Source organism: Harpia harpyja, chromosome Z, assembly GCF_026419915.1.
Source record: "Harpia harpyja isolate bHarHar1 chromosome Z, bHarHar1 primary haplotype, whole genome shotgun sequence".
NCBI lineage: Eukaryota > Metazoa > Chordata > Aves > Accipitriformes > Accipitridae > Harpia > Harpia harpyja.
Window position 1 is genome coordinate 49,726,318 of NC_068969.1, and position 26,266 is coordinate 49,752,583.

Here is a 26,266-nt window from a genome sequence, read left to right on the forward strand (position 1 = left end):
TCTGCAGAAATGTTAATTGGCAACTCATTAAAAGTTTGATTGGTATATGTGAGTGAAAAACAAGATCTTGAGAGTCCCAAAAATGTATTGAGTAATGCAAAGCTCTTTTTATTTTCTGTCAGGGTAATGAGGATATATTCTGGTCTTCCTGAAGGAAGCAATCAATACAAAACCTTGCGTCCTAACATAAATGAAACCCGAGCCAGTAACAAGCGCCCTCCATGAGTTAAGAAAGGAGAAAAAAGTGTTCAGTCGTAGACACAAGACAGTTAATCAGTCATAGTCAAATCACAACTGTGAAATGTGTTCACCTGATTCGTGTTAATATAAAACAATGCTAGAGTCGCATAGTAAAATGTGACCCTCGCCGAATTTATAATCTTTAACCACTTTGTTGGGTCTTTGTATAACCGCAGACCAAGGGGAAACAGATAGCATGTATATAGTTCTTTTTCTGCTAGCTCAAAACTGGTTTTGAGCTGATTAACTACACAGTGTTAAGCAAGAGATCTTAAGGGAGAACTGAGGCACTTGTCATGGTGTTGAACAATGTTGTGAATGTGGTGACCCTTGGTATGTGTGAGCAAGGGGTGTATTGAGATAACTGTGTATAAGCAATTTGTTATATGCATTTGTTAAAAGAGAAGTGTCTGTTATGTCTTGCTGTTGAACTTGTTTGGGTTTTGGTAGCCACAGCTGGTGTTGTGCAGGGTGTCGGCTGTTACACAAGATGTCCGCTGTTGTGTCTGAGCAGTGGGGAGCCTAGTCGGAGATGCATTGCCTGGAGGGCCCCTCGGTTGCTGCGGAGAGTTCAAAAAGATACAAAAAGAACTACTGCACCTGCGCAGCCAGGAGGTGGAAAGTTTTTTAGGGAGAACACGCCTATTATATGTAACTAATGCTAGACTATAAAAGAAGCCGTGTTGTTTTTCACAGTGCACGTCTTGGTACAGCAGAGGCTGCCAGCGTGCTCAGCGCTGTTTGCTTGCCTTTATTCATTTAATAAATTGTAAACTTTAATTAAAATCCTGTTTGGGACTAAATCATTTATCACAAGAACCACACATGGCTCTTCCCTATTAACACCAGCCACTGAGAGAAGAGCCTGACACAGTGCTACCCTACAGCAAGCACCACCGGCTGCCATGCCATTTGATGGATCTCCATGTACAGGATTTCTGAACAGCCCCGCAGGCCAGGCCAGGGCTGTCCAGCGGGTCTTCAGCACGTGGCTCTGACGGGACACCACCTTGTGACGCCCAGCCTATGACCCCAGCTCTTCAAGACAACTCAGGGGGCTCCAACAGCACTGGAGAAGAGGTTGGGGCCTTTCGAGGCCGCCGTCTTCTCCAAACGCTCACCACCTCGACCGCGCGGCTGCGGGCGCTCTGGACGGCACCTTCCCCCTCAAGGCGGCGGCATGTCTCTCGCACGTACCGTTCGGTTCGGACAACACTGGGCAGACCCCCCCGACCCCCCGCTGCGCTCTGCCGAAATCCCAGCGACTTCGAGCGCCTCAAACCGCCAGGGCGCGGCGGGGCGGAGCGGGGCGCGGGCCGCCCCTCAGCGCCGCCGCCGCGGCCGCCGTCAAAATGGCTGCTCTGGCGATGGCGGTCGCGGTGGCGGCCGCCGCTGGCCAGGAACAGGTAAAGGGCTGGGCTGGGCTGGGCTCGGCTCGGCTCGTCTTGTCTAGCCGCGCTGCGGGGCCGCCGCCCAGCCTGCCGGTCTGTCTTTCCCGCCGGCCGGGGGGAGCCCCTCTGTGCGGGCCCGCCGGGAGGCGGCGGCGGCGGCGGCTGAGGAGTTCCAGCCTCATAGAAGGTGCAGGGATAAACGTTAAAAAGAAACCTGTAGGAAGCAGTGCGGGTTTGGCGGGCTGGCCTCAAAATGGTAGTTTCATAACCTGAGCAGGCGGTTTCATTAACTGCATTCCTAGCAGTGGTTGTGTTAAGGATGTCCAGGGTTGCTATGAATACGAGTTGGCAATTTGCAAGCGTTATTAAGCAGGGTAGAGACATCAGGCTAGTGCTTTTCTTGAACAAGATGAAATGGGGGTAATCTGCCTAGTGTAGACTACATGCTTATAGTCAGGTGGGTAGTTATTCAGACTCGTCAGAGACTGACCGCCATGAGAGGCAAGGCGGTCGCCTTGATTGAGTGTTGCAGTGTGGTGAGCAGCCTCTCTTAAAGCAAGCTGGTGTTGCAGTCTTTCCATTTTTCTGCTGAAGAATGTGGTTTTATATACAGTCATCAGCTTGCTATCGCTCCAGTTTTATATCTCTGTGACTTAAAATTAGTTGAATTGCACCAGTATAAAACTGAAGTAATGCTGTTACTCTGCACTGTGGTGTTGTCTGCTTAAAAATAACCAATAAGCATTTAAAAAACAATTGGTTTTGAATAATATTTGGTTTTGTTATGTACAGAATGACAGCTGTTCCAGTACTGCAGGTGCTGGTCAACAATTTCAGAACTGGAAGATGAGAGCTGAACAAGCTAAGAAAGTTGAATTCGTAAGGACTGCAGAAAAGCTAAAAACTCAGTAAGTTAAACACTTCATCATAAGTATATTTTCATGCTGTTCTGGAGGTAACATAACTCAAGGTTTCAAGGTGAGAATTTATGGTAACAAAACCTTTAGGCTAAGATCTCCTTTTTAGGAGCTCAGGCAGATTATTGTGGCTGTTACAGTAGTTCAGGATAGGCTCATGAGCTCCAAAATGCCTGTTGTTCTAATTACCATTTGGACTTCAGTCGGTCATTTTCTTTAGTAAGCTATTGCTATGCCAGATGCACAAAAAAGAAAGTGCATGTGGCATAACTGAGTTCTCAGTTTTCTTACTCAGCTGTGCTTACCCTTCTAAGGACCTAAAGCCCTTAAGACACACCAACAAAAGGGGAGTTGCAGCACCATTACAACAGCTTACTCAGAGAAGACTGAAAGCACTTCATGTAGAGTATCTAGGCCACTGCTTTGGAAAATGGGGGTTCAAGACAGCTCAGGCACAGAAGTGATTTAAATCTGTTTCCCCACATCTTGAGTAAGTCCTGTAACAACTACACTGGCAGCTGAAAAAACAGGGAGTTTTCTTCTTGAATAGATGACCTTTATGAGGAAGAGCTGACATAGCCACCTGGCTGAAGGAAGGGTTTGTAGTTGTGAATCCTGAAAGAGCAGTGACACTTAAGTCTCACAGCAGTGTTCTGCGCTGACTGACTGAATCAGCTCTTCCTTGGTTATCCTGGATCCTGGGTTACGGCTAAAAAATTGACTACTGGGTAATGTAAACGTTCCCAAGCAACTTCAAACAAGGCATGCCATTTAACTACGGCACATTGTCCTTCTTCTGTAGTTGTTGTGCTCTGAAGGCTTCTAGTGCACTGTGTGGGGAGATTTAGTACTTGGGTCTGGTCTGTGAACTCCAGTGGACAGCAAAACATTTAAACTGTGGACCATAAACTGTACCATATAGGGGTTTGAACCACATAGCAGCAATAGTCTGCTGAAGAACGAAGCTGCTACTGACAAGAGTTTCTGGGGCTGTTGGTAGTGTTGCTTAATGGTGGGAATCCTACCAGATATCTCTGTACTCTGTGGCACCAGTGTCCTGCTGTTCTGATCTCTAATGTGCTGGCACCAAACCTCACCGATATGCTCAGGATTGCAGTATCTGCTTTTTCTCTAGGTCAGACCCTAGTATACTGCCTGGTTGTAGTAAAGCAAAGCACATCCCACTCTGACTTGTACTCTAAAGCTTCTGACCTTAATAGGAAAGCAGAAGTCACCTATAGCTCTCTGTACTATACATAGTAAGTAAGGTAGCAGCTTTAGTATCTTAAGTTATTTAAATGCTAATGAATTTGAATCTTCAGTTGCAGTAGTACTGTTACTGGTGCTAAGGCTGAGGGAATGTACTTGTTTTGTCTGTGCTGGCGCTCCATCTATGTGTGCAGCTGCGTTAATGCAGCCTGTGCCTGTCTGTGCGCTTTCCAATGAAAATTTGCATGAGGCTTCCTGATAGTGAGCATACAGATAAAATTTCAGGCCATTTCATGTGTGAGCCACTGCCTGTCAGCGAGGTGATTTCCATGTTAACTTCTTTCTCGTGTTCAAGTTCTTGGGTTACTTTGGTGTGTAGTCTTACAACTGCAGAAAGATTTTCCTTGAAAACAGCTGTAGGAACAAACTAGTGATTTGTATAAAATCTAAGACAGTCCTGGTGACACAGCCTCAGCTGGATACTAACCTTGGAAAACCTCAGGGCTTTGTGAAGTATTCATGTCTTAGTGTGGTAACCTTTTTTTTGCAGGCTTGCAAATATAGAAAGAGAAAAAATTGGACATCTTTACAATAGGAAGAGTGATTTCAGGGTAGAATACAGCACACTAGAGGAACTGGAACGGAGCATGACTGTCAGCAGGAAAACTGAAAGTAAGTGGTGGTTTTGGGGGGTTTTTTGTTTGCTTTTTTTTTTTTTTTTACTCTACTGTTTGTTTAAATGCTTTAATAATCAGTAGTACAGAGAGATTAGTTCAGGTGGAAGGTAGATGCTAATAAAAGTGTGGTATTTCACCATGTCTACTGTTTGTAAAGAAGACTTCCACAATTCACTTGCAAAATTCAGAAGCATAAACATTTGGGGCCTTCCGTGTTATTAACTGTTTTCTTTTAATCTTGAATGTAGCAGATACCACCCTCAACAACTTCAGGGGAAGGTTACTGTTCTAGAAACTTGGAATCAATTTTGTGTGTGTATTGCAAAATCTAATGTAGTCTAGCTTAAGGTACAATAAATATATACTTAACCGCAACATAAGTTTTCTCAGACTGATTGCTGCCTTTAAATATAAAGAGTTCTGTGTTTGCATTTTTTAAATTTGTGGGTAATGAATATTCATAGTCTAAATAGTGGTGTGAGATGGTACACAGTCTGTCCTACAATATCTGGTCCACTTATGGACTAATTAATTACTTCAGGGGGGGAAAAGTGACTCCGTGGTCACAGTACCTAGATTCTTTCAAAAGTAATCAAATAAATCATGCTATGCCTTCTGATACAGAAGATCAGTAAGTTGAAGAAGGGAAAGGACATGTAGAGACAACTAAAAATACGCTTACCTTACAAATTTGGATGTGTTTTAATGTCTGTGTTTTAATTAAGGAAATTTATCATGTCCTTTACATCTTGCAATCCTTAAGAAATGTAAATATTTCCGAGGAATGACTAAGCTAAAAAGTTCAGAAAATTTTCCAGGGTAAGAAGGGAGCATGGAAGTATGGGTGGAGATGCTGTTGTGAGATAATAAAGAGGACAAAGATGAGAGGTGTAAGGCACTACATGCGAGATGTGAAGGAGTCTTGGAGTATGATCATTTAGGGTGTGTACGAGAACCCCCAGACCTCCCATTTACTATGTTCAGGTCTTTCAGCATGATCTGTGTGCTTTTACATTTTCTGTGGTCTCAGCAGGAATCACTAGGGTCATGTCTTAGCTACTTTTTGTTACATTTAGGTTTTGGACTCTGTTATCCCTTCCTTCAACCAAATCTTTTAGCATAGAAGATACAGCTCCTTAGTACCTAAGATGTATCCAGAACTTCATCCTCATCAGTATCGTATTTATGGACTCATGAAGAGCCAAGTGGTAACAAAGCAAATAAGCATATGCGTGCTTGGAGTACACAAAACCACTTATTGTACTTCAGTTAACTACACTGAAGTAGTACATTCACATACGCTTTCCATGTTTGTTTTCTCTTAACTGCTGAGTGTTTTGAGGCCTAGGTCAGAGTATCCCTCAAAATTCTGGAGCAGGTGTCATCTGCATAGGCAATATTCTCCAAACTCCAGTTACCTGATAAAAGGTTTGAGCGGGGAAAAAAACAACCAACCAACTGATTTAATCTAGATATGACTATCCTGCTGACCCCTTTAGAAATAGGAGCTACTAATTTTAAAATCTGTTGATGCTGTGTGGGGAGATAAATGGCCCATGCAGTCAGCTACATGCAGTTACAGTCATGCTTAGTATTATGGCAGTTTCTTATGATCAAACAAAATTTGTGTTCCTGCTTAGACGAAATCTACAGTTTATTTCAGACACTTTATTGCTCTTGTTATTGTATTGAATTTAATGCACAAGGAAACTGTTGGAACTATCAGCACCTTATTTTGTTTAACAGAAGCTAAAATCCTGCAGCAGCTATCAAAAATACAAAATAACGTGAAGAGACTTCAGCAGCAATTAAAAGATGTGAAGCCTACACCAGAATGTAAGTTGTGATGACAGATTTAAAAACTGTTTTGTCTGTAGACAGATTTCTTGTGTAGTTGGGTTTGTGATTCTCCTGCAGACTTCGGATACTCCTTCCCCAGTCTGTCTGCTTTTCCAGGAATCTGGGAAGGGAAGAATACAGAAATGTAAGAAATGTTGAAAGATCTTGCAGTTCTGTGTGGAAACAGAGAAACTTGCCCTGTCTTAGAAGTGGTGTGGGTTTGTTTCTTCAGGCTGTTAAAAGCCAGGTATTTTCTGTATGTAACTCCTTGCCTTATGTAAAAGAAAGTTAGTATTGTAGTGCCATTTAGATGTAGCTCCCTTTCATCTGGTAAGAGGTCACAGAGTAGGGTCTACAGGGACTCATTTCTAGCCATCCACATGGCTTGAAGTGTGAGGCGGAATATTCTATAGAAAATGCTGAAACAACTCATTGAGTTTGGATGTTTTGAAACTTTTGGGAAATTGGTTCTTTCAGTGTCTTTCTCGTGTGATACTCTACCAGCTTGTGTGGAGTTCAGGTTGAAGCCCTCCTACTAGCTGACGGCTCTTTGATGCTAGATAAAATGCATCTCCTTCATTTATTCAGTGTCTAGTCAATAAAAATGCATTATCCTCTTAAGCTGTCAGCAAAGATACCAAGAACTAACAAGGCATGAAAGCTGAACTACGAGTTTTAGATGATATAACTGTACCAATTTAGTTTATTATTTTTTAAAGACAAGTTAGTTAAACTATGTGTTCAATATGTGTCCATAGAGATGGTGTGCTGGTTTGAAACAGATTCTAAAACTTTTTTCTACCATTGCAAAATAGAGCTTCTTTTCTACCATTGCAAAATACAGCTGTCTTACTGTCTTTCTCCACATCAGGACTACAGCATGCTGACAGTACAGGATAAAATCTTACTTTGATGTTTCTTTGTCAGCTTTGTAAAAGTAGTGACCTGTAGGTTAAATAGGATTGCTAAAGCCTGGTATAAATGAAGCACACTCAAATCTTTCTTAAGTTGCTAACTGCATTGTTATAAAAAACAAAAGTGGAAACTCTTTAGGACAAGGCCGTCTTATTCTGTGAATCAGCTGAAGGCTACTCTGAGACTTGTTTAATGGAAGTAAACATACTGGGATCTGCTTCCAGTTGGCTAAATCACTGTGAAATCACACCTTTTGAATAAATGAGAGTCTGTCTTTTAAGGCTGTTTGAGATGGAAATGCATGCTTTGTTGTACACTGAAATAAAAGTGTTCCAGAAGTCTCTACAAGTGCCTACAGTTCTGGATAGTGCTGAATTACTGGTAAATACTGTAGACTTCTTAAGTGAGATATGCTCTTTTCTTCTTTTCCTTTAGTTGTTGACAAGCTCAAGGAAATGATGGAAGAAGTTGAAAATGCAATCAATGCTTTTAAAGAGGAACAGAGGCAAATGTATGTTTATACATGCTTCAGCTACAAGAAAAAGTGCTTTCATAAAACACAATGAAAACTTTGCATTAATCAAGTAAACTATTCTTTTAATTTACTCTGTTGCTTGTGATTCCTGTGGTATGTAAATCAAAACTCAAGCTATCAGTGTTAGAATCTTCATAAACAGCATTTTAAAGAGGCTGTTTATATAGCTATTGCAGTGATGCAATGTAACAATGATTTGCCTATGAAAAGGCTTCTTGGAGAAAGGCTGCAGAAGAGATGAGATTGTGGGAGTCTTGATTGTGGGAGTCTTGTTGTTACTGTTTCTTTAAGTGGGTGGGGTTTTTTTCCCTTTCTCTCTACTGGTGTCAGGAGGGGATTGAGTTAATTGTTTGAGTGCCATAAATGTGTGCTTTCATTAAAAGGGTAACTTAATTCTGACTGTGTAGTGCTTTATTATGGGATCATTACAACCATGCTGTCATCTGTGTTACCATTTCAGTTCTTAATCTTTGAAGAATAGCTTTTTTGTGGCATTGAACAATTCCAAAATTCATTTTCGGTGAATGAACAATGAATACTGGATTTTTTTTCTTGCATTTCAGTGTTTATTCTCTTTTCAGATATGAACAGCTTTTGAAGGAGGAAAAAACTGCCATCAATGAGCTCAGTGTCTTTGAGAGAAAAGTGGAACTGTGGGCATTAGGCAGTTCAATAACAGAAAAAGTTTCAAAATTACCGTCAGCCAGGGTCTCAGTTGATAAAACACTGGAAAATCATCTACCTGAAGAAGTAGTAGAGTTTGAAAGATTTCTTCAGCGAACAGGAGGGTGGCAAGGAGGCTGGGATGATTATGATCATCAAAATTTTCTGAAAGTATGGACAAAACAAAAAGGAAGGCTACCTTATGTGGATGAAGCCCTTGAGTATCTCTGTGGAAGAACAAAAGAAGATATTGAACAGCATGGCAAATGGTATCAAGAATTTCTAATTTTACAGAAAAGAAAGAAAGAGGTAAAATAACCCCTCTAGGGCTTTTGTAGCTTTAAGAAAAAGTACTTATTTTTAAAATGCATGCACGTCTTATTTTTGTATTTGTCTCTCTGGTGGTAGTGCTAGGTGGATTTCTGTTATAGGTGATGATATATAACTGAACTCTTCAGCATCCTCAACTTGCCAGAAATACTTTGTCTTGAAGAATTAGCAGTAAGCGTAGACCTAACAATGCACTGAAGTGGGCTGTGTATTGCCAAAGTATATAATAAATGCCTTTGATGGCAGTGGTCCAGCAAGTTAGATGCCAATGCCAGATCAGTAAATGATCCTATCTGAAACTGCAGTTCTTGTTATATCTGTCCCTAAGAAAGTCTGTCCCACTGTACAGGCAATATGCCTATGCCATACTGACATAGAGAATTAAGATTACTTCAAAAACTACCCCTCTGAATAATAAAAGATACACTGACATAAAAACTGAATTATAAAATAGTAGGTGGAATTTTTAGTTTGAAGAAAAAAAAAATTAAGACCTGAAATATGTTTGCATTTAAAAAGTGTATTACACAAACATTCATAACTACCCAAAGTTAATATGAATGCCATAACTTAAATAATCTTAGCAGGCATGTATTAACCTGCTACGTGTGATCCATAAAATAGGGGGGGGGGGGGGGGGGGACGACCAAAAACAAAAACCAAAACCCCAAACCTGTGAGAAAGCAGACATAGTTGCTTCTTGGCCACAGGTTCCACCTTTAGTAGACTTTTAATTCCTATCTGCACTTTGTATCCTTGGAGCGTATGTTTTCATCAGACTGAATCAATGGGAATGTGGAAAACTTTCATGAAAACCTTATTTTCTTTCCCCTGCTGTTCTCTTGCAGTCAATTAAGAAGTGGAAAGAAAAGCAGCAGCAAGAAAAAGAAGGAAATTTGAAGGAGAAAGAGAAATCAGGAAAAATGCTCAAGGAAGAATGGCTACAGCATGAAGAAGCTCAGAAGCAAAAAGCAGAGGAAAGAAAAAGACGACAAGCAGCAATTGAAGCATGGAAGAAACAGAAAGCAATAGCATTTGCAATGGAAAAAGCATCACAACTAAAACTAGAAAAAGAGAAGGTGAAAAAGCAAAAAGAACGCCAGCATCAATGCCACATGAAGTTACTGTTGGAAAGGTATACCTTGCAGAAGAAAGAAAAGGAGGAACTTGAAAAGCTTGAAAAGGAAAAGAGGGAGGAAGCTGAAAAGGAGGAAAGGAAGAGAATTGCTGCAGAAGAAATTACTAAGTTTCAAGAGCATGTGCGTAATTATATCTCCATTTATGCATGTTGTTGTTTTAAATTCGCCTACTTCCTCCTACAATAGAATCTGTTAAACACTTTTAAAATCCAAGTTTCATTAATTTAAATCTATTTTTGATTCACTATGAATAACAGCATCTGTTACATACAAGAAACAGTATGAAACTTTTAGACAAAGATGTTCCTTTTCCTCACTATCTAAGTTCTACAGGAAGATTCAAGCCCATATTTCTTTCTACATATAGAAGTGGTTTTATTTACTTCAATGTGAAAATGTTTGGGGAAAACCAGCTTGGGCTGCCTTGCTCTCCATGCTATAGAAAACGTCAGAAGACCTGATTGTTGTGTGCAGATATGAAATAAAGCAATGTTTGAATATCCTGCAGGTTTCAGTAGCTGTAAGATCAAGTTAGATCCCATATCAGTGTAAATCTGATTACTGGAGAACTGCTATTATTTTCAGCATTTACACTAGAGTTCACTTTTATAAACAGAGATTAAACTATTACAATCCATGTTTTTTCAAAACTGTGTAATTATAATTTGTTTGTGCAGGACAAGCTATAGCAAGTAGCTACCTAGTATAACTTTATTCTGTACTATGACGAAATAATATCAAAACAAAAACTGTGAAAAGGCTGCATATATGTTTTCATACGATGTGTTGTACTTCCAAAGAAAAGTTTGCTTTTCCTTCATTATGTGTTTCAGGTTCTACATAAACTGAAGCTAAGGAGTCTACAAAAACAAGCTAAAGAAGTAGAGAAACGAGAAAAAGAAAAAAGGCTGGCAAAGTTAAGAGAGAAGGTAACTTACCTTTATTTTAATCTGAGGTGTGTGCAGCTTGGTTGTTCAAACGACCTTTCTCCTCATTGAGCTAAAAAGCAATTATTTTTACTTATGTAAATGGTTGATAAAGGGAAAAAAATTAAGTCAGTCATGCTTGTTATCAGGAGACAAAAATGTAGCAGGCATAGTTGTTCTTGTGTTTAAAAAAAAAGGGGGGAGGGGGGGAGACAAGAGAATTTATTTAACTCCCAGCAATACTTATTCTGGGTAAAGCCTACAGCTCATACAAATGAGCTGCAATATGGGTGGCGTTTTTTATTTTTTAAATGGTTTTCTGCCATTAGCTAAATAAGCAGGCTTATTTGGGGGACGCTGTCTGGGTTCTTGGAGTCTCTAACCTTTTAAATTACTAAAATTCAATGAGAGCAAGCAGTTGTTGCCCCTTTTACTGATTTCATGTTTCTCCCATTTCCTGTGATGGAGGGGAGGGAAAAGTCTCTTTTGGGCTACCAGCTGTGTGTTGTTTTTGTGTTGGTTCGTTTCGTTTGGGTTTTTTTGGTGTTGGTTTTTTTTTTTTTCACTCTGCACCCATCCACATGATGGAGACCTAATGAGTGTATGTAACTCGCTCTGCGATCGATGAAAACGACCAATTTGTTTGTCTGTTTCACTCCGAGGTCGAGACTCGGGTAACCAGAGACCTGACCGGGCTGTGCAGGGCTGGGAGGAACGCACAAGAGAGGTCGCGGTGACAGCGTCAGAACCGCTTTTACCTGTTCCTCGTCGGTAAGGAGGAGAACGACGGATGCACGGCATGACAAAAATACAGTTTATGTGTGAGTTCTTTACGCTTTTTTTTGGCCTTGTTTTCAGAGCTACCCCGGTCTGGAGACAAGGGCTGTAGAGGACGAGCACCCGCCTGTCCCTGTCGCAGGATGATGACTTCCTGGCCCGTGAAGCGGCCAGCAGAGCTCCGGGGCTGTCACAAAATGTGTTTGACGCAGTGACGTGTGTTACCTTTGCAGTTTGTGAGTGTCGGTTTGAAGCGTCGTCCGTCGGACTGGCGGCGTGCGTTCCCGTTCGCATTAAAAGCGCGTTTCCCCGCCGGCAGCGAAGCAACGCGCGGCCACCGACCCTCTCGCGGGCCCCGGCGCGGCGGCTCCCGGTGACGTCGCCGCGAAGGGGGCGGGGCGGCCGCCGTGCGTGACGCAGCCGTGCGCGCCGGGCGTGGGCAGCGGCAAGATGGAGGCGGCGGCGGAGGAGCTGTCGTCCTCGGGGGAGGCGGAGCGGCTGGACTTCCTGCGGGAGCGGCATGTGCGCTTCTTCCAGCGCTGCCTGCAGCTCCTGCCCGAGCGCTACTCCTCGCTGGAGACCAGCAGGTAGCGGGCCGGGCTCCTCGGGCTGCGGGCGGGCGGGCCGGCCGCCTGCCCGCCTCGGGGTCGACGGTGGCCGCCGTGCCGGCCTTCGGGGCCGCGGGGCCCCGCCGCCCTGGGGCCGGCGGCCGGGGGCTCGGCGCGCCCCCGCCGGCCTCGGGCCGCGCGGTGGGAAGGCGGGACGCACCCCCAGGCCCCCGCCGTCTCGGGGAGGCGGCGGCTCTTCCCTCTCCGGTGGGCAGCCCCGTGGATGGGAGATCCGTCCTGGAGAGCTGCCGGCCCGGCCTGGCCTCGCCTCCCGCGGCGGTGGGCAGGGTGGTGCAGCACCGCGCCGTGCTGGCCGCCGGCACGGCCGGGCGCGGCGGTGGCCGAAAGGAAGGCGCTCCCTGAAAATCTGCCCACCGGCAGACGGCTCCCAAGAAACAGGAGTCGCCGTAGGGGTTTGGTTTGTGCTTGCTTAAGCTGTGTCCGCCACAGCCCCCGATATCCAGGAGGGAAGACTTGCTGATCCTTTTAATCTGTTTTCGTTCTTGTGCTTTGCTCTTTTAATCCACCCCAGAAGCTGATTCTAAAGTAAATGACTTAATCCTTTTGTAGCTCGAAGTCAGCATGCAGAAGACTCTTGCTTATGTAACAGAAGTAATTAAAATCTTCATTAGCTAGCGTAGGAGTTAAAATACTAGTGAACTATGTTCCTCACTTTGAATTAGAGGGACGCTCGTGCCTGTAATGTCTTCAGAATGCATTTACTTCCGGTTCTTAAAAGTCTTCACTTAAGGTAGTTCTTACATCTGCAGCACAAGAGGATCAATAATTTGATTGTCAAGCTGCACTTGATAAAAACTTGGAGACGTGTAGAGGGTTCAGCATCTTATTCAACCAATAAAATCATCAGATGCTTTTCACTTTGCAGTCTTTTGCAAGTCATGCTGTGAAGAATGCTTAATGGCTTTGATCAATTCTTTCTCCTAAATGAAGCTTTATGTCAGTTGAGAGTAGGAACACTTGGCAAAAACATTCAAGGACTAGTATGGATAGCGCCAAACTGTGTGTGGAGTAACAGGTAACTTTATATTCAAAAGGAAGGTTAGAAATTTTGGTTTCAGAGTTGTAAATCATTTATCCATTAAGAATTAGCAGATGTTTCAGTATACTTTGTCAGTTATTTTAAATGACAGCAAGAGGAAGTCTAGGCATGTGATACTCTCTAACTTTTTCTAGGCGTTAAAGTTACAGTAACACGCAGGTGTATTAGAATCATAATGCAAAGGGCTAACCTTAGTTGCACTGAGATGTGGAGAAAGGCTGAAGAAAAGGGGTTTGTTCAGCCTAGAGGAGAAAGGATCTGATCACAATCTTCCATTACCAGGAAGCTAGTTACAGAGAAAGATGGAGGTGCACCCTTCACAAGGGACCACAATGATGGGGGGGCAGGAGGCTATGAGAATGAGTTGCTTCGGGGAAAATTATGGGGATGTAGGAAAAATGCCCTTCACCATTAGAGCAGTTAACCACAAATAGGTTGCCCAGTGAAGTGGTGGAGTCTCCCTTGAAGACGTGGCTTGTCAGGGTCCTGGGTCATCTCATATAAGGCCCTGTGTTTTGCAGAAGGTGGGACCAGTGATCTCCAGAGGCCCTTGACAACCTAGATGTTTCTGTTCTATGACTTACATTGCTAAGCTCTTGCAGTTTGCCCCTGAGCTGAAACGGAGGGTTTAGTTTACATGGGCTCTTCCCTAATCTTACTGAATAATGCTAATAATACTAATTGTTTTGAGAACTCTTGAGAAGTTAGTGAGCTGCCTGAGCTTAAATTTAATGTGTGGTCATAGTAGCCACAATACATTAAATAACCGCAGCCCAGTGTATTGTACCTAAGGGCTGTGCAGCACTGGAAGAACACTGTTTTCTGAAAATCGGAACTGTCGATTTTAAACTATTTCAGGATGCCTTAATTTTTGGCTAATCAGCACAGTCTAAGCCTTCAATTAGAATAAAAGTGGAAGGTATCTAAATTCATGCATTTTTTGAAGTTGTGAAGTTTTTACTCAGCCGGAGGTTTTTCAGTTCACATACTGATTTTTAGATCAGTGTTCTGCAGATGTGCGTACATGTCTGTTAACAAATTCTAAGCGGGGGATTGAACCATAAATGCATCATCCCCAGTTTGACCTTGAGGGTACTAAGTTTGTATTTTTGACAACTTAAAGGTCACTGAGTTCAGCAAGCCTCCTGAGTTGGTACTGCTGCAGAAAGAAATGCTGTTACCCTTTTATTATTCTTGCATCCCTTGTTCCTGCATTGTGTGGTTCTGTGGTGAATTAGATGCGGAAACTCAACTAAATTAGAGAGAGACTTGTAAAAAAAAAAAAAAAATCTTTCATTTGTCAGTGGGTTGGTTTTGGTTCACTGCACTGCAGCAAGAAACAACTGCACTTCTAGTCACCAGGCAGGGTGGTAGAGGATGAAATTTGCCACACTGACAGTCCATTCTAACTTAACCTGTAGTTTGTCAAACAATAAGGGAGTAGGTACAATAAAGAAAATCGATTTCACGTTCTTTACTCAACTTATTGCCTCAGAGCCTTCGTAATTATTTTTGTCTGTAGTTATTGCATGGAGCATCAGCAACCGTAGTTTTTAAGTAATCTGACTGATAGTGTTTCATATGCACTGATTGTCAGTACTGTGAGGTTTTGTAGAATCCAACTCCCCTAGTCTTTGAAGTCTTTCAGATGTGCTTTTTGTAGCATGCTTATTCAGTTTCTCAAATCAGTCACTTCAGATGCTTTCTGAATTATGCTGAGAAACTGTATTCTTTGTCCATGCCTGAAGATGAAGAGCTCTGAATTTATCAGAAGTGTCTTTAGTGCTTGTCTTTGAGGGGAACTTCAGGACAAATGATGCCTGTTTTGTAAGTTTTCGGTAGGTCAGTTAACAAATTTCGGCTGTCAAGCTTTGATGCTTGACTTTCGAAATTAATACACATGCCATAAATAAAGTGGTAGAAGGCATGAAGAAAAGAGAGAGCAAAAGTGATGCCAGACTTGGGGGCTGTCTTACAAAGGGCAGCCCTCTGGAAATTGCTGTGTATACAGTTTTTATACTTCATGGTATGTGTCAGCTAAGGTGCAGCTAAAAATTATCATTGTTAGTGTTAGAACATGTGTCTGTTAAGTTTCTGTGAGGCGGAAGTAAGGATGCAGTATCTAGGCGGCTGTGTCGGGACTTGTCTGTGTCCGGTGGTGCCAGATGTTCTTGCCTGTCACATGTGCATTCCAACACACTGTACGGCCTGTTTCTTAGTCATGCTGCTACTATTAACTCAGAGAATCAACTCTAAATAAGTAAACTGAAACCTAACTATGTGTAAAACCACTTTTTACATTCATTTATCTGATATACATGTTTTTTAAGTACAGATGAGATTTATTGTTTGTCTTGTATGTACAGCCTTGCAGTTTTGGACCTAGTTTGCAGCAGTTTCTAGTGCTGAAGTTGGTGTGTTGTTTGTGCCTCATTGGAAGTAGCTTAGCTGGGTAACATAGTCTAAAAATGTCTTTAAGTAGTTTCAGTAAAAGATTGTCAAACTTAGTGTTTGTGAAAATCAGAAAATACATGCAAGGTTTCAAACAAATAATTTACTGTAGCAGAACAATAAATTCCTTGTTTTTTTATAAAAGTAGTGGTTTTGCTTCAAATAGTGGGTTATTATCCAGAGTCAGATCTTGGGTTACACAGATCTGATCAATGGCAAAAGTTGATACAAGCCTTGAAGTGTTAATTTTGCACTTTGAAAGACAACTTCTTAGTCATCGAAGGACTTAAAATACTTTTGTTCCACATAGAAATATCTTTGTGTGCAACATACATTTTTTTGGCTTTCTATACTCAAAATCTTTATTTATAATAATAGTAGTGAAGAGACATATTTTAGAATGCAATAACAACAGAGTAAGTATACACTTTCTTTCTGTCATGAATACTTGCAGTAATGGAGCTGTATGCTATTCTGTGTTTGAGTTTTTGTGTTTTTTTTTTTTTGTTTTTTTTGCAAGGACCTTAGAGTTGCATGGAGGGGTTTTTTGAAGAGGGAATGTTAGTGTTCAATATCCAAGCAGATTATAGATTAAAACCTTTTGTTTGTAAGAGTGGTATGAAAAGCAATGCAAAAGCTGAGGGTCAAAATAAAAGTGTAAAATCAAGTAACCTCAGGTTAACAAGTCGCATTATTCAACTGAGTTGTGGGCCCTGCTTGTGCTATGTAATCCTAGATTATAAGAGTTTTGAAGCAGAAGTTGTTGAATTAAATTCTGCTTGTGAATGGCCATATGATGACTATAGCAACCAGTCAGCCCACTGATAGGAATGTCACCCTTTGAGGTTGTGCCACTGTATTGAGATCAGTGTCTACTGCATCATCATTTGGCTTGTGTGTTTTAATTAGAAGAATTTTTCTGGAGGTGTGTTTTGGGCTGACTCACATCACCATTTTTCCTTTGGTCTGACTGTGGCTCTGATGCAGAACCACATGCAGAAATTAAGTGGCTGTAGAGGCTTCTGTCCACATCTGTCTCCTCAACTTCAGAGGTGCCCACTACTGGTGGCCAAGGTGGCTCACCAGCTTGTGACGTAGCTGCAAATGATAACTTAGTCTTCTAAGGAAAGCTGGCATTAACCTTTGGTTTTCCTTAGCATGCTAAACTGTAGTTTCTGCCTGTGTAGCAGCTGTTTCACAATCCATCATCTTACCTGGTGAAAGGAGAGCAAGAATTTCTAGAAGGATAGGCAGATGCAAGTGTGGGTGGCAAAATGTACATCCAGCTAATTTTAATCTGAGTCAGAATTTACAATTACATGAACGTTTTCTCTCATAGCAAGCTCTCAAGTTCCTAACCCAGTGCTGTTGGCTTTGGTGCTCTGTCAGAGCAAGTAATGCAACTGTTTGAGGAGTCATGCTGTAAGCTAGGTGGCTGCAATGCTTTGAGGTAAAACCAAAAACTTCAAAGACGGTATGGTAACATACATTTATGGAAGGAAATGAGCTGTGGGCAAGAAAGACATTCAGCATGCTAGCTGTTCCACTCCCGTATGGGATACTTGGATTTGACGTGCTTAATTTTAGATGTTTAAATAAGTTAGTCATCTAGGCTCCTTTATACCAAAGGATGAGGAATAAGTACCTCTAGATGGTAATTCATCCTGTGTGCCTATTTATACATTGATTGGTTGCAAAGGGAGCCTTACTGTTTGACACTTAACTTCTAAGCATCTGAAATAGGGTTTTGGACACAAGGAGAGACAGCTTATGGTAGTTCAGGGTTACCTTGCACTTACTGCATAATTAGGGGATTGTTCATGTAAGAATTCATCACGGAGAACTAGTGCTCTGTATGTTAATAACCTCGTTTACTTTGTAGTGGTTTTTTCAGGTAAGCAGGCCCTTAGGTTAATGTCTGAATTGGCATATCATTACTATATAAAAGGAGGGGTGACTTATATGAAAAGCCTTGTTGAAACACAATAATGTTTACAGTACAAAGAACAAAATTTGGTCCCATAGATAAATTTCATGCTTTCTGAGCTAGGCTCTGTGTGTTGCACTACTGTCAAAGGCTGAGAATCTGTAGATATTTCTGTTTCTGCAACCATTTGTTAATTTCCCCATGATATTTATGGTGGGAAGTGTAAGTCTTATCTTTTTCTTTTAGGTTGACAGTTGCATTTTTCGCGCTCTCTGGTCTGGATATGTTGGATTCCTTAGATGTGGTGAACAAAGATGATATAATAGAATGGATTTATTCCCTGCAGGTCCTTCCCACAGAAGACAGTGAGTGAGTTTTTAGTTTTTTTAATTGATATTAACATCTTTACTTTTGTTTTTCACCTGGGGAATAGTGGATGGCTCTTGGTTTTTATAAGATACAAGGTTGACCTTCCTGAAGTGCTGTCCTGATTTATTTCAGATAGTGATGTCAAGCAAATCCTAGAAGTACATCCCTCTAAAGTAATAAAGCTAGAAGAAACAATTAGTTTAGCTCTTTTTATGTGTACAAGGTGAAGCAATGAGTTCATTAATTTGAAGGTAAGACAGCATAAAATAGTATAATGAAGTTGCACCTTTAAGCATCTCAGAGGAATGTATCACCTAGTTCTAAAAGAAATGCAGATAGGTATTACAAGTCTAATAGTGATCATATTGACTTCCGCTAATTGTAGCTACACTAGGAGCTCTGAGCACAGGTGTGGTTATTTGGAACAGCTTTTGGAAAATGGGAGGTGTAAGGTTAAGAAGCAAAAATGATAAACACACTTCCTGCTTTAAAATGAAAAATCTGTTCCTTAGATCTGTGAAGGTTAAATTTACCTAAGGTTTTTAGAAGCAGTAATGCTGTCACGGCATCCTGGCTGTCCTCAGCTTGGAAGATGCATAGCAAATCCAGGCTGGAGAGGGAGCACACAGGAAGTGTCCCTTTCCTGGTGACTTGACAGAAGTCAGGGAGGTGCTATTTCTGTGGGGTGGTTGATATTAGCAATTTTTTCTGTGGCAGCACAGGTGAATGGCTAATAGCAGTAGAGGGGGTGGAAGGGAGGGGGATGTGGGCAAGGCACTGCTGCTTTATGACAGGAGGTGCTGGCATGTTAAGTGCTGGTGTGGGAATAGCTCCAGGCTGGTTTCTAGGGAAAAGGTGATTCTAGGTGTCTGTCTGTAAAATCATGAACATGTACTTTGTATGTTGGATGGTTGTAGGAAGAAAATTGTGTGTTTCCTTATAATATCTAGTCTAATTATATACTACAAATTAGGTCTCTTCCCTAAAAGCAGTTTTATTAAATAAAAGCATTTTTATGAAGTAAGCATATGGAAGTCAAGATTGCTGATGCTTGATCTTTACAGATAAAAAGATACCTTTTCTTAATCTGGAGACTTACAAACCATCATATCCACCGCAGGCATTAGTTCTAATAGATTTGTTTTTTCTTGTGTTGTATTCCAGGACAGATTGTACAATATTAGGGGTTTGGATCACATAGTTATTCCCACAATGTTTTTAATCATGAGAAGGCTCCTGTCCCATAGCATTAAAAAAATTTTCCAGGGTGTACCTGCTTTGTTTTTAGAAGCTGCTCACTTTCTGATCTTTACCCCAGTCTTCAGGAGTGTGTTCTGAAAGAACAGTGAAGCTTACAGGAAGAGAGATTAGAATAGGCATTTTTTGTTTCTTTGTCTTCGATAGTATGCAGTAATTCTTGCAGGGGGGAGGTTCTACCTCGCCGATCTCTGGAATAGTCCCATTGTCAAGAGCCTTCTAGGGAGGGCAGTATAAATCTCAGCAGGCAGATGTGTAGGCTAACAGTCCAGGGCACAGCTGAGAAGTGCTCCTTCTTTTTCTAGCTATCATCCTGTCATAAAACTACAGCAGAGTAGTTTTGGGGAGGGCACTTTTGGCAGTGCATTCTGTGCTTTTAAGTAATAAATCACCTTTTCACCATGTCATGGTTTAACCTCAGCCAGCAACTAAGCACCACGCAGCCGCTCACTCACTTCCCCCTGCACCCAGTGGGATGGGGAAGAAAATCAGAGAGAAAAAAAAAAAGTAAAACTCATGGGTTGGGATAAGAACAGTTTAATAGAACAGAAAAGAAGAAACTAATAATGATTATGATAACACTAATAAAATGACAATAGTAATAATAAAAGGATTGGAGCATACAAGTGATGCACAATGCAATTGTTCACCACCACCCATGGACCGATGCCCAGTTAGTTCCTGAGTGGCGATTCCCCCACTCACCCCAGTTTATATATTAGACATGGCCAGTTTGGGTCAGCTGCCCTGGCTGTGCTCCCTCCCAACTTGTTATGCCCCTCCAGCCTTCTTGCTGGCTGGGCATCAGAAGCTCAAAAATACTTGACTTTAGACTGAACACTGCTTAGCAACAGCTGAAAACATCAGTGTTACCAACATTCTTCTCATACTGAACTCAAAACGTAGCACTATACCAGCTGCTGGGAAGACAATTAACTCTATCCCAGCTGTAAGCAGGACACACCAGAAGAACAAACTTCCCTCCAATCCTGTATTTTTGTATCACATTGTAAAAACACTGTTATTTTTACGCTTGTATGCTTTTGGTAATAACACTACTCTATCTGCTCGCTTGACCCCTAATACTTCAACATTATTTTTATTCCATTTTTACTTCATCTAATGGACAACAGATGATGCAAAATGTAAATGATACCAACGGCAGCAAGTTGGATATTGGATGATTAAATGTGCAGAAGAGAACATATACCCTACTGTAAAGTCTACTTTCAATAAAATGTATTGACTTTCTGGTTTTTAATCGTGGGTACGTGCAACGTTTGTTAATTGGCAGCCTCCCAGCAGTAGAGCTCTGACTCCCTCTTTTGGCCTGTTTGAAGAAGTAGCTAAACTCTGGTAGGCTGCAGCAGTGAAGTTTTTGGTTTCAAAATGCTTGTGCATCTCTGGTGAAAGAGAATGGTTGCTAGCTTGATGCATCAGAATCCTTACAGGTAAAAAAACAAAAACAAGACTTTACTCTGCTTTTAAAGAAACATTCTTTTGCAGCTATTTTTACGTGCATGCTGATAAATCTCTCTTTCCGTGGAAGACTGATTTTTAAACATCTAAATTATAACACTGGTTTATGATCTAGTTCCTGGAATGATGAATTCCAGTAATCTTGCCTTAAGTAACTGTATTGTATTTCCTATAAGTCTTCATTAATTTTGGCTCTGGGACTGAAAACCTATTTAAAACTTACATTTTTAAATTGTTTTTACAGAGTCTTGGGATTTGTTTTTGATCACATCACTTGGTTGAATTCCTAAAATGAGCAAAAAAATAATTCATGTAATTCTTACCAGAAAAATAAATTTCTCTGCTGTTCATGTTTGTCCCTCCAAAGGTTCCATATCCATAGCACTACGGTTGATTTTTATTTAAAGCACTTTTTTAAGATGGCAAATTCAAATTATTTTGAGAATTACAGCTACTTTACAGTCATTTTTCCAATGTATGGGAGACGGAACGGTTGATGCTCTGCAAACTTAATGTCTGTTTTTATCAATAACTATTATAGTAGATGTACTGGCTGTGATAGAATTCATTTTTTCCATGGTAGCATGTATGCTGCTGTGTTTTGGGTTTATGACTGAAACAGTGTTGGTAGCACACCAGTGTTTCAGATATAGCAGAGCAGTGCCTGCACAGCATCAAGGCTCTCTCTTTTTTCCCCTCCTCTGCACCCCTTCCCTGCCCAGCAGATACAGCCAGGAGACACAGCCAGGACAGCTGACCCTGACTACCCCAATAGATATTCTGTGCCGTCTGTGACATGTTCAGGAGTAAAAGCTTGGGGAAAGGAGGAGAGAGGGGGTGATGTTTGTGACTGTGGCATTTGTCTTCCTGAGTAACCCTTACACGTGCTGAGGCCCTGCTTTCTTGGAAGTGGCTGAACACCTGCCTGACGAGTGGCTGATGGGAAGCAGTGAATGAATTCTTCCTCTGCTTTCCTTGTGCCCACAGCTTTTGCTTCACCTATTAAACTGTGTCTCAATCCATGAGTCTTCTCCCCTTCTGTCTGTTTTCTCATCCTCCCACGGGAGGGGGAAGTGACTGGGTGGCTCTGTGGGTGCTTAGCTGCTGGTCAGGGTCAACCTGCCACAGCAGCGTGTTACAGAACCTGGTAGAAAATTCAGAATTCGGTGGTTTAGAATACTTCTTAGAGTCTTACAACATACTGTGATAGTTTTAGGTAACAGATTTGTATTTACTGGTATGCGATATGTCTGATGGCTAATGAAAGCTTCAGTTCAGAGGTTTGTAGCCTTTGAAATTTTTATGTGAAACTAAAAGTCATGAATGCAAAGTGATGAGATCTTGATCTTGCTGAGTAAGAAAGCATATATATACTCTGTGAACCTAACTGAAATGCACTAAAGGAAGGTAAAGATTAAGGTCTGTCAGGATAGACTGTATTCTTCTGTGCGTTTATTGTAACTCTGATTCAAACAAATAATGTCCTTTAGTTACCATAATTTCAGCTCAAGTGTTTTAGAGGCTGACTCAATACCAGTTCTAATTAGGAAGGAATGGCATGTCACCCATGCGAGCTGACCCTCACACAGAAGCCTACCATCCTTAGCTGAATGCTTGGTCTCGTTGCTCTCTTCTGCTTATTTGAAGGGCCACTGTCTTCTATAACTCTTGCAGAATAGTTTGGCTTTATATTCCGTAGATTTTGTCCATTGTTCCTTTAGTTCTAGTAGATGCTCTGCTTAGGTGCATGGCTAATATGTGGTTCTGTTTTGTTTGTGTGTTCACTGCCGCAAGACCTCACTGTGTTTCCTGTTAGAAAGAAGTTGAAATCTTTGGAAAAAAAATTTTTTTTCCTTTTTCCATTTTGAGGAATATGGTGCTCTTTTCCAAGCCTTATCGGCAATTACACATATTTTTAAAGTGTTAGTGAAATTGGAAAAGGGTTGACAGAAGACCCTCTTTGAACTGCTTGTTCTTAAGACTCTTGTCATGTCAGAGTGTATTGGGTCTGCGTGGCAAGGTTTTGGTAGTGGGGTGGTTACAGGGGTGGCTTCTCTGAGAAGATGCCAGAAGCTTGCCCCATGTCTGACAGAGCCAATGCCAGCCAGCTCCAAGACGAACCCACCGCCAGCCAAGGCTGAGCCCATCAGTGACAGTGGTAGCACCTCTGGCGTAACAGATCTAAGAAGGGAAAAAAGTTGCGTCGGGCGCAGAAACGGCGGCCAGAGAGAGGAATGAGGCCATGTAAGACAAAGAACCTTGCAGACCCCCAGGTCAGTGCAGAAGGAGGGGGAGGAGGTGCTCCAGGCGCCGGAGCAGAGATTCCCCTGCAGCCCGTGGGGAAGACCATGGTGAGGCAGGCTGTCCCCCTGCAGCCCATGGAGGACCCCACACCGGGGCAGGTGGGTGCCGGAAGGAGGCTGTGACCCCGTGGGAAGCCCGCGCTGGAGCAGGCTCCTGGCAGGACCTGTGGCGCCGTGGAGAGAGGAGCCCACGCTGGAGCAGGTTTTCTGGCAGGACTTGTGACCCTGCGGGGGACCCATGCTGGAGCAGTGTGCTCCTGAAGGACTGCATGCCATGGAAGGGACCCACGCTGGAGCAGTTTGTGAAGAACTGCAGCCTGTGGGAAGGACCCACACTGGAGAAGTCCATGGAGGACTGTCTCCCGTGGGAGGGACCCCATGCTGGAGCAGGGGAAGAGTGTGAGGAGTCCTGTCCCTGAGGAGGAAGGAGTGGCAGAGACAACGTGTGATGAACTGACCACAACCCCCATTCCCTGTCCCCATGCGCTGCTGGGGGGGCAGGTGGAGAATCCGGGAGTGAAGCTGAGCCTGGGAAGAAGGGAGGGGTGGAGAGAAGGTGTTCTGAGATTTGGTTTTATTTCTCATTACCCTGGTCAGGTTGATTGGCAATAAATTAAGTTAATTTTCCCCAAGTTGAGTCTGTTTTGCCCATGATGGTAATTGGTGAATGATCTTTCCCTGTCCTTATCTTGACCCATGAGCCTTTTTTGTTATATTTGCTCTCCCCTGTCCAGCTGAGTCGGAGGGAGTGATAGAATGGCGTTGGTGGGCACCTGGTGTCCAGCCAGGGTCAACCCACCACACAGAGCTTTACTGTCTCTCCTCTCATAAAACAGCTCCCAGGCAGAATTTCAAATTTACTCTAACTATGTTAAAGTGCAACTCTTAGCGATGTGAGAAAGAGCTGTCCCAGTTTCTTGTAGGTCACATATAAATCCAGTTCAGCACTTTTGAAAGAGAGTGAATCCAGAGCTCTGTACTCAAGTAATCTAACTGTAGACAGACAGTGGAGGCACACTCCTTGGCCATATTCATCCACCATCCTACCCCATAGCAACACTGGCGCTTGTCTGACTGCGCTTGAGAGCTGGTTTAGCTTGTTGAAGTGGCAGAAAAGCATGCATTCATTTATCTAACAGAAGGTTAGCTTTGTGTTGCATTGGTGAACTGTTGGCTGGGAGTGCTAGTGCCAGCCGGGTAAGGGAGAGGGAAGAAGATTCTACTTTTTGACAGCTGGATGCTTCACTATGCAGTACTAAGAAATGGCACCAAAAGGAGAGCTGAGACATACTTCATTTGTGTGACCCATGGATAGCAGGCTGAAAACCATTACACTACATCAGGGACCTAAAACTTTCTTCTGTCAAAGTCTAAATTTAGATTTGTAATAATGACTCCTTCTTCTTTACTTGTGTGTCAGTACTGAAAAGAACAGCTAAAATGTCACTGTTTTTGAGATCATTGTTACATGTGAGCTTTCTGATCATGAGTTTCTTGAGCAGAAATATGAATTTTCCTCCCAACATAACCTTCTTCAATGCTTACATTTGAAGTATTTATCTGGATGTATAATGGACTTCTGTTTTAGAGAATGCAACTTTGCATTTTATGACATATTCTAGTGCTTTGCTTTATAAGAATATTTATTTTTTAGCCCTAGTTCAGTAAGAATTGCTTATGCTTACTTTTATCTGGATGTACTGACTGTGTCAGCCTATGTTAAAGCTATGGGTTTTTTGTTGTTTTTTTTTTTATATTAAGATACTAATGATGTGTGTAAGCTTGCTTCTGTACTTAGCAAAAAGGGAAAAGCCCTGGAATGAGAGGAACCTGATTGGAAGAAGTAGTGGTAAAAGTTAGCAATCTTCCCACAGAAGACAAATCATAAAAGATAAATAACAAAAATGTCCTGTCTGTAACAAAATAGCTCCCAGAATAAGCTGTCTGTGGTCATCACTTGAAGCTCCGTTACATGTCTTAAGGACTTTCTGGCCTATGCACACATACGTAATGTGGTTTTCTACACTGGAAAGTCTCAGCTCTTGATTTGTGTGGAGTCTTTTGGTTTGGGAAAAGGGTCAGTTTTCTTTAGTTGTGTTGTCAAACGTGAAAAGTTTTTTCCAGGTGTGTTTTGTTCAATTTGCAATAGTCATGCAGTGGTTGATGAAACGTTTATTACTTTTTACGCTGTCCTAAGCTTTTTAAGGAAGTGGGTAAATATGCTTAATTCTAAAAGTGAACACTAGGTGGTACCATTTTATAACTGCAGTTATACTTGATGCTTCAGCATACTGTGCTGGAGCTGAACTGGTCACTCCAACAATTTTTTTACAAGGGACATAAACTATAGTTATATACTTTTAATTAGGGTATGTTTAATTTCTAATTCTGTTTCTGATTCTGACAGGCTGTTTGTGGTTCAGGAATGTAGGCAAGAATTTGATTAGCACTACTAAGCTATTAGGTAAGATAAGAAGTACAAGTACTTTGCAATAAAATAGTAAAACCAACTTCACAGAAGATAAGATGATGTGCATAAACTGAAAGACAGTGTTTTTTCCCCAGTTCCCCTTTGGTTCCCATTTGGTTTTGAACTTGTATGTTCACAGGAAGCTAAAAAAAATTTTGAGACATGATGTCAATATGCCAGAGTCATCTGGTTAGAAATGAGCTGTTTTCACTTCCTGTTTTAACACTTCCTGTATTAGCTCAGCTTTCTATTTTTTAGTTCAAGAATTGTAACTAGAAATTTAGCAATTCAATTGTAATGCTGAAGGTCTAGGAAGCATCTATTGCATGCACATTAATGACAAAGGTTTTTTGTTTGAAGGAGGGGATAAAATTCCCTTTAAAGATTATGCAGTAGTAAGGGCATTGAAGAGCTATGCTGTTCTTCTGTTTCTCCTAGGAGCCAGTGTGTAAAGTCTAGGATGGGAGATAAGAAGTCACTGACATAAAGAGTCAAAATAGATTTTAAATCCATGATAGCAATACAGTTAAAAATCTAGCATTTTAAAAATACCAATGCTGGTTTTTAGTTGGTAGCAGTTTAGTAGTACAAGAAAAGTTTTAAAATACTACATGAAAATTGAATGGATAAAGGGAATAATAGATCCTGATTTCATTCATGTACTTTATTTTTAATCTCTCTTTTTTGTAGTAGCTGTCAAGTCAGAAGCCAATCAAAGTGACCCACTAACAGCACACTGCACTTGGGTTTCATACTGCCATTTCTACCTTGATAATGAATTATA

At 41.7% G+C, this 26,266-nt stretch overlaps 2 protein-coding genes and 1 long non-coding RNA gene across 3 annotated transcripts in view; 2 read left to right on the forward strand and 1 right to left on the reverse strand.

The window, feature by feature from the left end:
• The first annotated feature begins 1,582 nt into the window (after window positions 1–1,582).
• CCDC112 (coiled-coil domain containing 112) lies at window positions 1,583–11,782 on the forward strand. Its single transcript, XM_052776657.1, is given in 11 exon segments — window positions 1,583–1,646; window positions 2,424–2,539; window positions 4,308–4,429; window positions 6,181–6,270; window positions 7,624–7,699; window positions 8,305–8,695; window positions 9,565–9,975; window positions 10,689–10,784; window positions 11,444–11,477; window positions 11,480–11,552; window positions 11,640–11,782. Coding segments are annotated over 11 exon segments (1,494 nt in total). The 5' UTR covers window positions 1,583–1,592; the 3' UTR covers window positions 11,671–11,782.
• Window positions 6,071–11,874, reverse strand: LOC128136711 (uncharacterized). The gene is made up of 4 exons (XR_008233452.1): window positions 11,784–11,874; window positions 10,794–10,854; window positions 8,466–8,613; window positions 6,071–6,394 (listed from the first exon to the last, which is right to left on the reverse strand). It is a non-coding gene; the product is annotated as an uncharacterized LOC128136711 (long non-coding RNA).
• Window positions 11,875–11,902: 28 nt separating this feature from the next.
• The window catches only part of PGGT1B (protein geranylgeranyltransferase type I subunit beta), a 42,255-nt gene continuing 27,891 nt past the window's right edge, over window positions 11,903–26,266 (forward strand). Inside the window, 2 exon segments of the mRNA XM_052776659.1 lie at window positions 11,903–12,145; window positions 17,851–17,969. Of these exon segments, the coding sequence (XP_052632619.1) occupies window positions 12,009–12,145; window positions 17,851–17,969 (256 nt within the window). The 5' untranslated portion in view covers window positions 11,903–12,008.